Here is a 15543-nt window from a genome sequence, read left to right on the forward strand (position 1 = left end):
CTGGTGAGGTTACAGCCAGGATGCAAACATCTCTCATTCTCTATTGTATTCTGCCTCCCTGCTCAAAGAATCTGGTCAGTAAATACACTACAGGTTACCTTATTGGTTCAAATTCTTGGTGAAGTAAGCTTGTCTTCAGTGATAAATGAAGTAACTAATTCAAGAATGGTGTCATAGAAGGTATTTTCCCAAGTATCATTTAATTTATTCAAAAGTATTTATCAACTGCCTCCCTTGTGCCACATGCTGTCCTAGGATCTGGGGACAAAGCAGTGAACAGCCCTGTTCTCACAGTGTTTACATTACAGGGAAGAAAACACATAAACACAAATATAATGTCAAGTATCAATAAGTGGTCAGGGTGCAGTGGCTCAGGCCTGTAACCCAACCCTTGAGGAAGCCGAGCCCAAAGGATTGCTTGAGCCCAGGAGTTTCAGACCAGCCTGGGCAACAGTGAGACCTCATCTCTACAAAAAATTTTAAAATTAGCAAGGCATAGTGGCACTCGCCCGTAATCCCAGCTACTCAGGAGGCTGAAGTGGGAGGATCATTTGAGTCCAGGGGGTCAAGGTTGCAGTGAGCTGGAACTCCAGCCTGGGCAACACAGCAGGACCTTGTCTCAAAAAACCAGTAGCAGTAAGTGCTATGAAGAAAATGCAAGGTAAAGGGGCAAAGAGCACTTGCTCCTACACTCCAGCTTTTGTCTACAGTTGCCATCTATAGTCCTCAGATTCCCAAATGAGGAACCATGTTTCTCACTTCAGAGAAATAATAAAGTACTACTTGTTCTTGTTTCTCCAACAAGTTTCAAAGGATAGCCATTTGGGCTGTTTAGGGAATATGTAAACAAAAAACAAGAAAGTGACTGAAGGCCAGGCGCGGTGGCTCACACCTCTAATCCCAGCACTTTGGGAGGCCGAGGCAGGTGGATCACTTGAGGTCAGGAGTTTGAGACCAGCCTGACCAACATGGTGAAACCCCATCTCTACTAAAAATACAAAAAATAGCCAGGCATGGTGGCACACACCCATAATTCCAGCTACTTGGGAGGCTGAGGCAGGAGAATCGCTTGAACCCGAGAGGCAGAGGTTGCAGTGAGCTGAGATCACGCCATTGTATTCCAGCCTGGGCAACAAGAGCAAAACTCCATCTCAAAAAAAAAAAAAAGTGACAGAAAATGAGAAATGATGAGGCAAAAGGAGGCTGCTTCAACTCACCAATTTATTTGCCGATAATTATTTTATTGATACTTTTTTGATTGTTACAATGGGAAAATAAGGTGTCAAGGATATAGAAAGGACGGGCATGCATATGAGGGAACACAGTATCATTTTAGATCTTAGAAAGCAATGAGCATCTGATAAGTCTTTGGGGAAATAGGAAAGGAGGAAAATCTAATAAAGACAAAGATCAGCAAAAGAAAAACAGAGGCTACAAAATGCAGTTATCTACCTGGAATTATAAGAGAAGAGCTAAATGTAGTCATCTCCTCTTTTTGGAGATCAGAAGGTCTCTGGGAAAAGAGAAGAACCAATTATTCAGAAAATAACTAGGGTCACAGAATGAACAAGTGGAATTAGAGAGCCAGTGATGGAAGTGAGGAAACAGCTGTGTAGGTTTTGGCCAGTGAGCAGGTGGTGGTAATAGTATCACAGGGTTGCTACTTACTGAATCACTGCTACAACATGCAAGGAACTGTGCTAGACTTTACAGAATGATTCCTAATCATTGAAGCACAAGGTAGGCATTATTATCATCCCAGTTTCACAGAGGAGGACATCGAGGCTACCAAGTTAAGTAGCTTGTCCTGGTTTCACAGCCAGCAAGTGACAGAGTCAAGAGAGGGACCCACATCTGCCAGACGCTGAAGTCAGGATGTTTTCCACATTCCTACTTCCCCATATTACAAATTTCACAGAGGGTTTAGGTGAGAATGACTTGGAAGTTTACAAAGTCTCAGTGAGGGTTAAAGAACAACAAGGAGATTCAGATGTGAGCAGAATATTTACAAATGTCACAGGAAAATTATTGGATCCTGCCTCCCAGGATTTCTAGGGGATGGAAAGAAGACAGGGATTATGGTGGGAGGTAATTTTGATTGGAGGATTTCTTTGAGGGAGGAAACTGGCAGAAGGAGTCAGGCCCTACAGTGGCCCTAGGCAGAAATCCGGTAGTTGGGGTGGACCTGGGGCCTGACGTCGCAGACCATGCCAAGAAGCTGGGCCAGGACACGCTCTCGGTTTCTCTGCTGGGAGCTCTGCATGCCCTGCACCTGGCGCCTTGTAGCCTGCTCCACCTCAGCGGACAGGTTCCCCTGGGAGCCCATGGCCTGGGGGGTAGGGAGAGGGGTGGAAGAGAGAAAGGGAAAAGCAGAAACAGACAAGGGTCCAGGCATATGAGGGGAAAGATCCTGAAACAAAGCCTAGAAGAAAGGCCCTCTCAGAAACCACCCCCATCCCAAAGAAATATCCCAACACCAAAGATATCAACACAGTCCCCTTTCCCCTTAGACCAAACATGCAACTTCATCCTAAAACAGACCATATTATCCCCACCACTTCACCATCCATGACCATAAAACTCTACCCTCCACCACAAATGTTAATCATACTCCACATAGATGTTATACTTTACACAGACTGTGGCATTCTGCCCACAAGCTCTGTGTGGCCTTCAAAACTCCCAGACTCTTACATATCATCACAAAGTTTCACCAATGTTGTGGTCCCTGCCAGGGTCCCCTCAGCCTCAGCCCTCTGCCACCATATTTTCTTGTTGAGTCACCCTTATACACCTCACTAGATGCACCCACCAACTTGCACCGGGGTCTCATCCCAACTCTGCCTCAACTCACCGCCTGCTGCTTGCTCTGGAATTCCTTCTCTCGCTCTCTGCGGTATTGCTCCACCTCCATCTGTGCCTCCTCCTTTGCCTGCTTCAGTCGCCGGGCCTTCCCTGGAGGCAGAAGAAAGGACAGTGGGTGCGGGTGGACCCACACACACACAATGTAATAGCAGAGGTCAGTCCCTTCCAGAAAGTTATACAACCTTCTCTCAGCCAACCAGGTGCCAGATTCTAATATCCATCCATTTCTTCCCTCCTAACCAGCCTCCAGACCCTAGCTGTCTTCCCGCCAGCCTTGGGTTTTCCCAAAATGTTTTTTGTCTCCCACCCCTAATTTTCTTTCCAGACTCCTAAGGGAGGAAAGAGGAGACTCACTCTTTCTGGCATCTGCCACCTTCTCAGCTGCCCGCTTCTCAGCTTGCAGAAGCTGCTGGATACCCTGGGACTGACTGGCCATTTCTGTTGTTATGGCCGATGCTGTTTTGAATGCTGTCAAAGTACCAGATGGTTCCCACCCCCCACCGCTTACTTCTCCTCCTCCAGCTCGTTGCTGCAGTCCTCCACTACCCCTGGGTCTTAGTGCTCCCCTTCTCACTCAGCCTCCTGCACCGAGTGTCTCTCCCAATCTCATCCTCCTATTGATGACTGGTCCTCCTCTCCAGCACTTCTTGCTCAGGCAGTACCCAAAGGGGCCGCCTGGGAGCAGCAGAGTCCAGGCCCAAAGCTGCGGGCTTACAACAGGTTAGCCATCCCAGTCGGAAAGGTCTAGGGATGAGGCAGGGGAGGAGAGTGGGGAGTACTGAGGTGGGAGAAGGAGAACTTGATTGGTGGTATCAGAGGAAGCATAAAGGATTGTGAATGCGGTGAAAAGGTAAGGATGTCATCATGCAACCTGTGTTGGGAAAAGAGCATTCTGGGCTTAATTCTAAACTCTCTGCTTTTCTCTCTCTCCACCACCCCGCCCCCTCCCCGCCTCCCGTTGTTAACATCTCCATCTTTTTCTACATATTTCTCAAGTCCAAATTTTTGCATCTCACTTGCCCCATCCTACGATAGTCTTCTTCCGTCTTTTGTCTGTATTTTTTCTCTTTTTTGATCTGTCCCTGTTGTTGGCCCACTGTGGTTTCTGTTTTTGTTTTCCATGTTTAATGTGATTTTTATGCTGTCTTTATCTCCCCTGTTTTCTCTGTCTTCTCATCTTTTCGTCCATCACTGAACCATCTCCTCTCTCTGCCAAGTTAGAGGAGGCGGGAAAAAACCTCCAAATAACTCTCTTTTCTCCCTCCCCTCCCCTTGCCTCCTTTTCCTCGCCTCTAGTCCAGTCTTGTGGTTTCAGACGGCCCCTTTAACTTAAGTTCCCTAGTTTCCCCCGGGAGATCTGGCCAACAACCACCCTGTCGGGGCGGAACGACATCCGGTAACGCCCCTTACAGTTCACTTCCGCCCTCCACCTGCGTCTCTGCTTGCGCCATTTCCTCCAGCCTGGAGTGTCTCCGCCCTTCCCGCCTCCAGTCTCCGAGCTTCTTAAACACAGGCCTTGGGCCTACAGCTCTGGGGGTACTTGGGGGGGCGGGGGCAGGTCTGATGAGTAACCCCTCCCCCCAGGTTCCAGAGGAAGAAGCCTCCACATCTGTCTGCCGGGTACATGATATTCAATTTCTAGATCATTATTGGAGATTATCTGTGACTTTTTAAAACTCAGATTTCTGCTGATAAAAATTTTCCCCATCCGGCCCTGTTGGGTTTTTTTAAAGTTCTTTGTTAAAAATTAAAAATTTACCTGGGCTCCTGAGCCTTAAACCAATTATTTACGCTTTTCTCGAATTTTACATTAAAAAAATTAAACCTCTGATCCTATCACCCCCCTCAAAAAAAATTTTTTTTCAAATCTATCATCTGATAAAGGATCAGGGTTAGGATAGGCCTCATCTCTTGCTGAAGATATTTAAAAAAAAAAAACAGAACCAAAGGGAGAAACAACAGGGAATGTCAGAGATGGAGGGAGAAGGACCAGCCAAGGCTGAAGTCCTGACTGCTGCCTTTTTTCCTTCCCCAGCCCAAGAGTTCCATGGCCTCCACTTCCCGCCGCCAACGCCGAGAACGTCGCTTTCGTCGTTACTTGTCTGCAGGACGGCTGGTCCGGGCCCAGGCCCTCCTCCAGCGACACCCAGGCCTCGATGTAGATGCTGGGCAGCCCCCACCACTGCACCGGGCCTGTGCCCGCCACGATGCCCCTGCCCTGTGCCTGCTGCTTCGGCTTGGGGCTGACCCTGCCCACCAGGACCGCCATGGGGACACGGCACTGCATGCTGCTGCCCGCCAGGGCCCAGATGGTGAGTCTGCTCAGTGGGGAACAAGGTCATAAGCAGCTGACCAGACCTGAAATGAAAGCCAACCAATAGTTGAGAAATAAGCTAGTTATTTGGTCATCAGGACCTAGGGAAGGAGTTAACCAAGTTGGCATGTGGCTGTCATTTGTGCCTTTACATTACTCAGCTACCATTGTCTGAAGAACCCAACATTCCCCAAAGAGCAACTGGTCTTCAAATTTCACATCTGTTTAGATTAGTAGCTACTTTGTTTCTTGACAGATTGTTTGCTTGTAGCCAAAAAGTAGCATAGAAGGTAGGCTCTGGAGTTAGATTGCCTGGATTCAAACCCCAGCTCCAAATCCCAGCTCCACACTTCATAGCTACGTATTCTTGGACAGGTTACTTGAGGCTTAGTTTGCCCATGTGTAAAAATTAACATAATAACAATCTTTGCTATGTGCCATACATTTCTCATAAAGTAACACATTTAATCCTCACAACAATCTTAGGAGGTGAGTACTGATATTATCCCCCATTTCCCAGCTGAGGAAACAGGGCATAGAGAAGTCATTTGCCAGAGTTACAGTTATTCACTGGTAGAGCAGAGATTATAACCCAGGTGGACTAGATAGAGTGTCCATGCTTTTAACAGCTACATTGTCCTGTGTTATACATTATAGCATTGTACGTTGATTGTGCCCATGTTCAGAGTACCCATGTTATGCCATATATGTTTTGAGAATCAACTGACATAGTACATAATTAGAGTACCTGGCACACATGATAAGCACTTGGTATATGCTGGCGATTGTTGTTCCTGTTTCTCTTTTTTTTTTTTGTTTTTGTTTTTGTTTTTTATGAAGTTTCACTCTTCTTGCCCAGGCTGGAATGCAATGGTGCAATCCTGGCTCACTGCAACCTCCACCTCCCAGGTTCAAGTGATTCTCATGCCTCAGCCTCCCAAGTACCTGGGATTACAGGTGCATGCCACCACGCCCAGCTAATTTTTATATTTTTAGAAGAGATGGGTTTTCGCCATGTTGGACAGGCTGGTCTCGAACGCCTGACCTCAGGTGATCCACCAACCTCAGCCTCTCAAAGTGCTGGGATTACAGGTGTGAGCCACCACACATGGCCTTGTTCCTGTTTTTGTTATCAACAGGTCCATACTCCCTTACCCACAATTCTAAACTCAAAAACCCTCTGAGAACCAAACATTTTTCATCAGGCTGCCACCAAAATTCATTTGGTGACAGAAACCTAATCTGAACTAAAGTAAGACTATTATTTATTTTTATCCTACTGATGTCAATATTCATACATTACCCTGCAGAAACACTCATGTGTTTGGTTCTTGGGGCTGCCTAGGCCCTGCTGGGCTACCTAATATAGAGTGAGTGTACTTTTAGGTCAGCCCTATCAAGTCCCAAAAACATTTGAATTCTGCAAAACCTTTGGCACTGAAGGATTCAAATGGGGAACCTGGTGATATTATAATAGTGGTGGAGGCCAGGTGCGGTGGGTCATGCCTGTAATCCCAGCACTTTGGGAGGCTGAGGCAGGCAGATCACGAGGTCAGTAGTTCGAGACCAGCCTGGCCAACATAGTGAAACTCCATCTGTACTAAAAATACAAAAATTAGCCAGGCATGGTGGCACGCACCTGTAGTCTCAGCTACTTGGGAGGCTGAGGCAGGAGAATCACTTGAACCCAGGAGACAGATTGTGGTGAGCCGAGATTGCACTACTGCATTCCAGCCTGGGCAACAGAGCAAGACTCCATCTCAAAAAAAAAAAAGGGTGGTGGAAGCAGCTCTTTATAGGTAGAGCCCTGCTTACTAGAATAAAAGCTGAAACCTTCTTTCCCCATCTAGAGATTTCCTTCTGGAGTAAGAACATTAGAGGAAAACCTCTAGATCCAGATGAACAACCCTAACATCCCCCAGCTCAAGTATAGACAGAAGGCCCCTCCCCCAAAACCTCCCCCAAATGGTCAAAAACCCCCCCTATTTAAAAATTTCCTTTAACATACCTGAGATAGGCTAGCATATTCAGATTTGTTTCTTGTTGTTTTTACTTAAAACAGAGTAGGTTTACCAAGTGCAGGCATCTAACTTGACAGCTCATATTGTAAGAGGCAGGACCCTGGAAGGCAAAAGAGCAGATTACCCCGAGGCAGACCTGCATCCAGACCCCAGCTCTGCCATCAACAGGGACATGCAGCTTACCTCTGTGAGCCCAATTTGCCTTGCAAAAATGGGAGTTTTGTTTTGTTTTTTTGAGATGGAGTTTCCCTGTTGTTGCCCAGGCTAGAGTGCAATGGCGCGATTTAGGCCCACCTCAACCTCTGCCTCCTGGGTTCAAGAGATTCTCCTGCCTCAGCCTCCCAAGTAGCGGGGATTACAGGCATGTGCCATCACGCCCGGCTAATTTTGTATTTTTGGTAGAGACAGGGTTTCTCTGTGTTGGTCAGGCTGGTCTCAAACTCCCGACCTCAGGTGACCTGCCAGCCTTAGCCTCCCAAAGTGCTGGGATTACAGGCGTGAGCCACCGCACTCAGCCAAAATGCCCCTGATAGTGTGGTAGGGATTTCCTTTATTGTTTGTTTGCTTGTTTGTTTTAAGACAGGGTCTCATTCCGTCTCCCAGGCTGGAGTGCAGTGGTGCAATCATGGCTGACTGCAGCCTCTACCTCGTGGGCTCAAGCAGTCCTCCCACCTCAGCCTCGCTAGTAGCTGGGACTACAAGCACACACCACCATGCCCAGCTAATTGTATTTTTGGTAGAGACTGTTTGCTATGTTATCCAGGCTGTTCTCCATCTCCTGAGTTCAAACAGTCTGCCCACCTCGGCTTCCCAAAGTGCCGGGACTAGAGGCGTGAGCCACCACACCCAACTCTATTGTATTGAATTTTAAGAAGCTGGTGAGACTGATATTATCCCATTTACAGATGAGGAAAGCAGGGCCCAAAAGGTTCGGGAACTTGTCTGAAATCTCACAGCTCTCAGGTCATTGTCTTCCAAAGGGGGACCCAAGCTCAATGACTTCACTCCCAAACCCTGGTGTCTTCTCTGGCCTTATTTACTCCTGGTCCCCTGCCAGCCCTGCCACCAGATGGCCTTCTAACTCCTTGGTTGAAAGGCCCATCTCATTCAGCTTCCAGCTTCCTTTTTCTTTTCCTTTTGAGACGGAGCCTTGCTTTGTCGCCCAGGCTGGAGTGCAGTGGCACGATCTCGGCTCACTACAACCTCTGCTTCCTGGGTTCAAGCGATTCTCCTGCCTCAGCCTCCCAAGTAGCTGAAATTACAGGTATACACCACCATGCCCAGCTAATTTTTTTATTTTTATTTATTAATTTTTAAATTTTTATTTGTTTATTTATTTTTGAGATGGAGTCTCCCCTCTGCTCCCCAGGCTGGAGTGCAGTGGCAGTATCTTGACTCACTGCAACCTCCGCCTCCCGGATTCAAGTGATTCTCCTTCCTCAGCCTCCTGAGTAGCTGGGACTACAGGAGCCTGCCACCACGCCCGGCTAACTTTTGTATTTTTAATAGAGATGGGGTTTCACCATGTTGGCCAGGCTGGTCTCAAACTCCTGACCTCAGGTGATCCACCCGCCTCGGCCTCCCAAAGTGCTGGGATTACAGGCATGAGCCACCATGCCTGACCTAATTTTTATGTTTTTAGTAGAGATGGGGTTTCAACATGTTGGCCAGGCTGGTCTCAAACTCCTGACCTCAAGTGATCCGCCCACCTCAGCCTCCCAAAATGTTGGAATTATAGACATGAGCCACCGTGCCCATCCCACAGAATGTTTTTTGGTTTTGTTTTTGTTTTCTGTTTTGTTTTGTTTTGTTTGAAAAGGAGTCTCACTCTGTTGCCCAGGCTGGAGTGCAGTGGCACAATCTCGGCTCACTGCAACCTCCACCTCCCAGGTTCAAGAGATTCTCCTGCCTCAGCCTCCCAAGTAGCTGGGACTATAGGCGTGTGCCACCACGCCTGGCTAATTTTTTGTATTTTTAGTAGACACGGGGTTTCACCATGTTAGCCAGGATGGTCTCGAGCTCTTGACCTTGTGATCTGCCTGCCTCAGCCTCCCAAAGTGTTGGGATTACAGGCGTGAGCCACAGCGCCTGGCCAAAATGTTTTTGTGTTTATTTTTCTTAGTATGAAACTCCAGCATATTAAAGAGCATTGGGAACGGTTGATCTGGTAAATGGCTATAAAGGGGGCATTTCTTTTTTTTTTTTTTTTTTTTGGCGAAGGGGGGGATGGAGTCTCATTCTGTTGCTCAAGCTGGAATGCAGTAGTGTGATCTCGGTTCATTGCAAGCTCCACCTCCCGGGTTCAAGCCATTCTCCTGCCTCAGCCTCCCAAGTAGCTGGGATTACAGGTGCCTGCCACCACGCCCGGCTAATTTTTTGTATTTTTAGTAGAGACGGGGTTTCACTATGTTGGCCAGGCTGGTCTCGAACTCCTGACCTCGTGATACGCCCGCCTCGGCCTCCCAGAGTGCTGGGATTACAGGCGTGAGCCACCGCGCCAGGCCTAAAGGGGGCATTTCTAATACTGGAGAAAGGTGAACTTTTTTTTTTTTTTTTTTTCCGAGACAGAGTCTCGCTGTGTCACCCAGGCTGGAGTGCAATGGCGCAATCTCAGCTTGCTACAACCTCTGCCTCCCGGGTTCAAGCGATTCTCCTGCCTCAGCCTCCCGAGTAGCTGGGCACCTGCCATCATGCCCAGCTAATTTTTGTATTTTTGTAGAGATGGGGGTTTCACCACGTTGGCCAGGCTGGTCTTAAACTCCTGTCCTGACCTGAGGTGATCCACCCACCTCAGCTTCCCAAAGTGCTGGGATTACAGGCGTGAGCCACTGCGCCCAACCAGGTGAACTATTTTATAAATGATATTGGAACATTTGGCTCATCTAGGGAAAAACAAGGGTCCTACCTCACACCTAATCAAAAAGTAAATTCCAGCAGATTAAACACCTGAATATGACAGGAAGGTACACACCAAATTCATGGGACAGATGGCCTGGGGAAGAATGAAACTTGGAAGGCAGTATCACGGTAAACTACCTTTATCTGTGATGATTTTATTTCCTTAAAATAAATTATACTACAAGCATGACAGTATATTAACAAACCCTGTGGTAGGAATGGGGTTGTGTATCGTATTATACTTTGTACTTTTGAGAGTTTTTTAATTTCTTTTTTGTTGTTGTTGAGACAGAGTCTCACTCTGTCACCCAGGCTGGAGTCCAGTGGCGCAGTCTTGGCTCATTGCAACCTCTGCCTCCCGGGTTCAAGCAGTTCTCTGCCTCAGCCTCCCAAGTAGCTGGGATTACAGGCATCCGCCACCACGTCAGGCTAATTTTTGTATTAGTGGAGACGGGGTTTCACCATCTTGGCCAGACTGGTCTTGAACTCCTGACCTCATGATCCACCCACCTTGGGCTCCCAAAGTGCTGGGATTACAGGCATGAGCCACCGCGCCTGGCCGAGTTTTTTAATTTCTAAAAATAAAAATAGGTATATGTCTAAAGTAGTAGAAGAAAATGCAGAGAATATTTTATAATCTTAAAATAGAGCCTTCCTAAGAGTGAAATGAAATAAAAAGTCAGAAAATAATATATTGATATAGATTTAACTACATGAAAATTTTAGGCCGGGTGCGGTAGCTCACACCTGTAATCTCAGACTTTGGGATGCCAAGGTAGGCAGATCACTTGGGCCAGGAGTTCAAGACCAGCCTGGACAACACAGTGAGACCTGGTCTCTACGAAAAATACAAAATTAGCCAGGCGTGGTGGTATGTGGCTGTAGTCCTGTAGTCCCAGTTACTCAGGAGGCTGAGGTGGGAGGATCACTTGAGCCCAGGTGGGGCAGAGTTTGCAGTGAGCAAGATCATGCCACCGCACTGCAGCCTGGGCAATAAGGCGAGACCTTGTCTCAAAAAGAAAAAAAATTTTTTTTAAAGATAGAAGAAAATGTTTGCAATATGTATAACACATACAGTATATAGAACCCTCATATCAATATATATAATTTCCACAGAAAAAGTGGATAAAGAATATAAGCAATTCATTCACAAAAAAATACAAATAGCCAAAAGACATGAAAAAGAAAAAAACATCGTTAATAAAATAATTTTTTAATCTATCCAACTGGCAAAATTAAAAGGGTTGATGATATTCAATTTTGGTAAAGGAAGACATAGGCACACTTGTATATTGGCACAAACTTATTGAGAGCAGTTTGGCAAAATTGCGCATGTTCTTTGACTCAGAAATTCCACTTATGAAAATCTACCCCCACAGAAAGACTGTAAGATACTCATGAGGCTGAACATTTTTGGAAACAAAGTCTATCGATATTGGGGTAAGGAGATTTGTTTTGTACACACAGTGGAACACTAATTATAAAGTCGTCAAAAAGTATGAGGTAGACTGTATATATTCCTGTGGAAAAAATATAAATGAGATGTTAAATGAAAGAAGCAAGTTGCCAAGCAATGTTTTTAGTATGGTTACATATCTCCAAATAAATGTGTCATATATATGCTTTTAGGTACACCAAGCTGGGACTGGAAGGGATCACAGTACACTGTTAATAGTTATCAAATTTGTTCTTCCTTCTTTAAAAAGGAAATTTCAACTTAATTATATCCCTTTCACATTAAAATGTCAAATAAAATTGGGGGAAAAGCCACCTACAGCCCCACCTCCCATAGACTAGAATTTTTACATATTTTTTGCCAGTCTACTTTTTTTCTTTTTTTTTTTTTTTTGAGTTAGAGTCTCCCTCTGTTGCCCAGGCTGGAGTGCAATGGCACGATCTCAGCTCACTGCAGCCTCCACCTTCCAGGTTCAAGTGATTCTCCTGACCCAGCCTCCCAAGTAGCTGGGATTACAGGCACATGCTACCACGCCTGGCTAATTTTTGTATTTTTAGTAGAGACAGGGTTTCACCATGTTGGCCAGGCTGGTCTCGAACTCCTGACCTCAGGTGATCCACCCACCTCAGCCTCCCAAAGTGCTGGGATTACAGGCCATGAGCCACCACGCCCGGCCTCTTTTTTTCCAACCGTAGGATTTGGTCTCATGTTTTAGACAGTTATTATCTGATCCTCTCTGTTTCTTTTTTTTTTTTTTTTTTTTTTTTTTTTGAGACAGAGTCTCGCCCTGTCACCCAGGCTGGAATGCAGTGGCACGATCTCGGCTCACTGCAACCTCCGCCTCCCAGGTTCAAGCAGTTCTCTGCCTCAACCTCCCAAGTAGCTGGGATTACAGGCGCCAGCCACCACACCTGGCTAATTTTATATATAATATAAAATATAATTATATATATATTTTTGTTTGTTTGTTTGTTTTAGTAAAGATGGGTTTTCACCATCTTGGCCAGGCTGGTCTTGAACTCCTGACCTTGTGATCCACCCCCCCACCCCCCCCAGCCTCCCAAAGTGCTGGGATTACAGGCGTGAGCCATCGTGCCTGGCCACATCTGATCCTCTCTACAGTTTTGTAGCCAGCTTTTTTCAAACACATGCCTCAGTTGTAGTGGCTGTTTAATATTATGTTTTTATAGTTGGAGGCCCTACTCCTTAAAACCTATGAATGTAAACCTCCCATGCAAGCCTCAGCACCCACCACGCTTACCCCTGCAGCGAGCTCAGGTGGGGAACATGCGAATGAAAGACAGGACCAGGTACTCCCTGGGTGGGACAAGTTGAGAGGGTCTGTGACAGGTCACAGCAGCACTAGGGAGAAGTGCCCCCGCACCCCGATGTGATTTGGGTAGGGATGGTGGCCTTCACCAGCCACACCTGGGCCATTCTGTCTTCTGCCTTCCTGGCCTTGCCTTCCCCTATTCCAGCTTTCTGCAGGTAAACAGTCCTTCCCAGCACTGCCAAATAAAGATTTAAGGACTGCTAGCCCATTTCCTCTTACCCCGGGGAAAGAAAGTAGGTCCACAGGAAGGAAGGCTGCCTCCCTCCCCTTCTTCTATCCCCCAAGTGAAAGAGGTGGTTGGCGGCCACAGCAGGTGGCCCTGGCCAGGGTGCCTGGGTTGGCAGTGAAGGAAGTAGCATGGCACTCGGCTAACCTTGGGCCAGATGCAGCAAGGTTGGGACTGAAGAAAAGGGGAGTTCAGGAACGTCGGTTCCTCTCCTGTTTTCTCTCAGCCCATGGGTGAGACCCTCTGTCACACTCCACTCCCTTTCCCCTGCCCTAGGTCAGCAGTCATTTGGAAAGAGCTTGCTCTGCTGCCGGCCATAGTTGTTGCCGGTTCACCTCCCCACCCCTCTCCCATCATCCCCTGGAAAGGCTGGCTGAGAGAAATTCCCCTGAAAACATTTATTTTACTCAGTTTATTGATAAGTGATAATAAAAGATAAGTATTACATATTCGTGTATTTATTAATGGCCCAGAGTAGAGCGTTCAGATATTTTCCCAGTCTGATACATGGTTTCAGGTGAGAAAATAAGGGATTTATATAGTGACAATATTTTTAAGTGAAAAGTGGAATACATAGTCAAAGAATTTGGGCACTGCCTTGGTGGCTGGAGGCAGGTCAGAAAACGTCACTTGGCATGGTAGAACTTCTAGGACGCTGAAATAGTTTGTGGAGACACAAGTAAGAATTTTTTTTTTTTTTTTTTTTTTTTGAGACAGAGTCTTGCTCTGTCGCCTAGGCTGGAATGCAGTGGCGCGATCTCAGCTTACTACAAGCTCCACCTCCCGGGTTCACGTCATTCTCCTGCCTCAGCCTGCTGAGTAGCTGGGACTACAGGAGCCTGCCACCACACCTGGCTAATTTTTTGTATTTTTTAGTAGAGATGGGATTTCACCGTGTTAGCCAGGATGGTCTTGATCTCCTGACCTCATGATCCGCCCGCCTCGGCCTCCCAAAGTGCTGGGATTACAGGCACGAGCCACCGCGCCCGGCCAAGAATATTTTAAACTACCACACTTATCATGCATGTGGTAAACTATCAGTCTGTATTTATCAGTGATGGTTATTTCCTAATACCCAGGAGGCATCCATGTGAGCCACCCTTCCATTGCTTTAAGACCAAGGGAGTGAGTGACCAGCAGGATTCAAGATGGCAGCTCTGCCGAGGAGTGGGAGTCCCAGCTAACTTCTGCTCCCTGCTCTCCCACCAACAGCCTACACTGATTTCTTCCTCCCGCTGCTAAGCCGCTGTCCCTCCGCCATGGGAATAAAGAATAAGGATGGGGAGACCCCTGGCCAAATTTTGGGCTGGGGACCCCCCTGGGATTCTGCTGAAGAGGAGGAAGAAGATGATGCCTCCAAGGAGCGGGAATGGAGACAGAAGCTCCAGGGTGAGCTGGAGGACGAGTGGCAGGAAGTCATGGGGAGGTTTGAAGGTGAGACGTCCACTGCTATCCACAGCTGCCCTTCCCCGCTGGCCACTTTCCATCTGCATGAATGCGTCACACTAGGCTCCTCTGCCCCTCCTCCGTGCTTCCCTGCTTCTTGGGGCCCATCACCTTCTCACAGCCTCTCTCCAACTACCCCCATCCCACCCTCCCAAACAGGTGATGCCTCCCATGAAACCCAGGAACCTGAGTCCTTCTCAGCCTGGTCAGATCGCCTGGCCCGGGAACATGCCCAGAAGTGCCAGCAGCAGCAGCGAGAAGCAGAGGGATCCTGTCGACCCCCACGGGCGGAGGGCTCCAGCCGGAGCTGGCGACAGCAGGAGGAGGAGCAGCGGCTCTTCAGAGAGCGAGCCCGGGCCAAGGAGGAAGAACTGCATGAGAGCCGAGCCAGGAGGGCGCAGGAGGCTCTAGGGGACCGAGAACCCAAGCCAGCCAGGGCCGGGCCCAGGGCAGAGCACCCCAGAGGGGCGGGGAGGGGCAGCCTCTGGCGATTTGGTGATGTGCCCTGGCCCTGCCCTGGGGGAGGGGACCCAGAGGCCATGGCTGCAGCCCTGGTGGCCAGGGGCCCCCCTTTGGAGGAACAGGGGGCTCTGAGGAGGTACTTGAGGGTCCAGCAGGTCCGCTGGCACCCTGACCGCTTCCTGCAGCGATTCCGAAGCCAGATTGAGACCTGGGAGCTGGGCCGTGTGATGGGAGCAGTGACAGCCCTTTCTCAGGCCCTGAATCGCCATGCAGAGGCCCTCAAGTGACCCTAGGGAAGAAGCAAGAAACTTCGGGGCTGCAGCCTCAGGATGAGGCAAGAAGGAAGGGTAAGGGAAAGGATGGGGACCACAAGGAAGAGCCAGGTGCTGCTCAGCAGAGGATATGGGTGGGAGCGAAAGTTGTAACAAGTGGGGGTGGGGGGTGCGGGCCGCCACCACTGCTCCTTGACTCTGCCGTTTCCTAATAAGACCTGGTTCCACATCTCACTCCCAGTGTCTCCTC

The 15543-nt window shown here is 48.0% G+C and overlaps 2 protein-coding genes across 4 annotated transcripts; one reads left to right on the forward strand and one right to left on the reverse strand.

Moving 5' to 3' along the window:
- Positions 1-1220: 1220 nt before the first annotated feature.
- ATP6V1G2 (ATPase H+ transporting V1 subunit G2) lies at positions 1221-3353 on the reverse strand. The gene is made up of 3 exons (XM_054490977.2): positions 3220-3353; positions 2855-2955; positions 1221-2329 (listed from the first exon to the last, which is right to left on the reverse strand). Exons 1-3 carry the CDS (start codon positions 3299-3301, stop codon positions 2156-2158), a joined length of 357 nt encoding a protein of 118 aa, XP_054346952.1. The 5' UTR covers positions 3302-3353; the 3' UTR covers positions 1221-2155.
- A 227-nt stretch (positions 3354-3580) lies between these two features.
- NFKBIL1 (NFKB inhibitor like 1) lies at positions 3581-15527 on the forward strand. 3 transcript variants are annotated; one of them, XM_063666950.1, is made up of 4 exons: positions 3581-3715; positions 4901-5177; positions 14326-14547; positions 14719-15527. In XM_063666950.1, exons 2-4 carry the CDS (start codon positions 4913-4915, stop codon positions 15306-15308), a joined length of 1077 nt encoding a protein of 358 aa, XP_063523020.1. In that variant the 5' UTR covers positions 3581-3715; positions 4901-4912; the 3' UTR covers positions 15309-15527. The 3 variants fall into 3 exon arrangements, with proteins under 3 accessions (XP_063523020.1, XP_054346946.1, XP_054346945.1); XM_054490971.2 differs by lacking the exon at positions 3581-3715 and adding an exon at positions 4293-4485 and having other exon boundaries at positions 14326-14502; XM_054490970.2 differs by lacking the exon at positions 3581-3715 and adding an exon at positions 4311-4485.
- The last annotated feature ends 16 nt before the right edge of the window (positions 15528-15543 follow it).

The sequence above is a fragment of the Pongo pygmaeus genome, chromosome 5 (genome assembly GCF_028885625.2).
Source record: "Pongo pygmaeus isolate AG05252 chromosome 5, NHGRI_mPonPyg2-v2.0_pri, whole genome shotgun sequence".
Classification (NCBI taxonomy): Eukaryota; Metazoa; Chordata; class Mammalia; order Primates; family Hominidae; genus Pongo; species Pongo pygmaeus.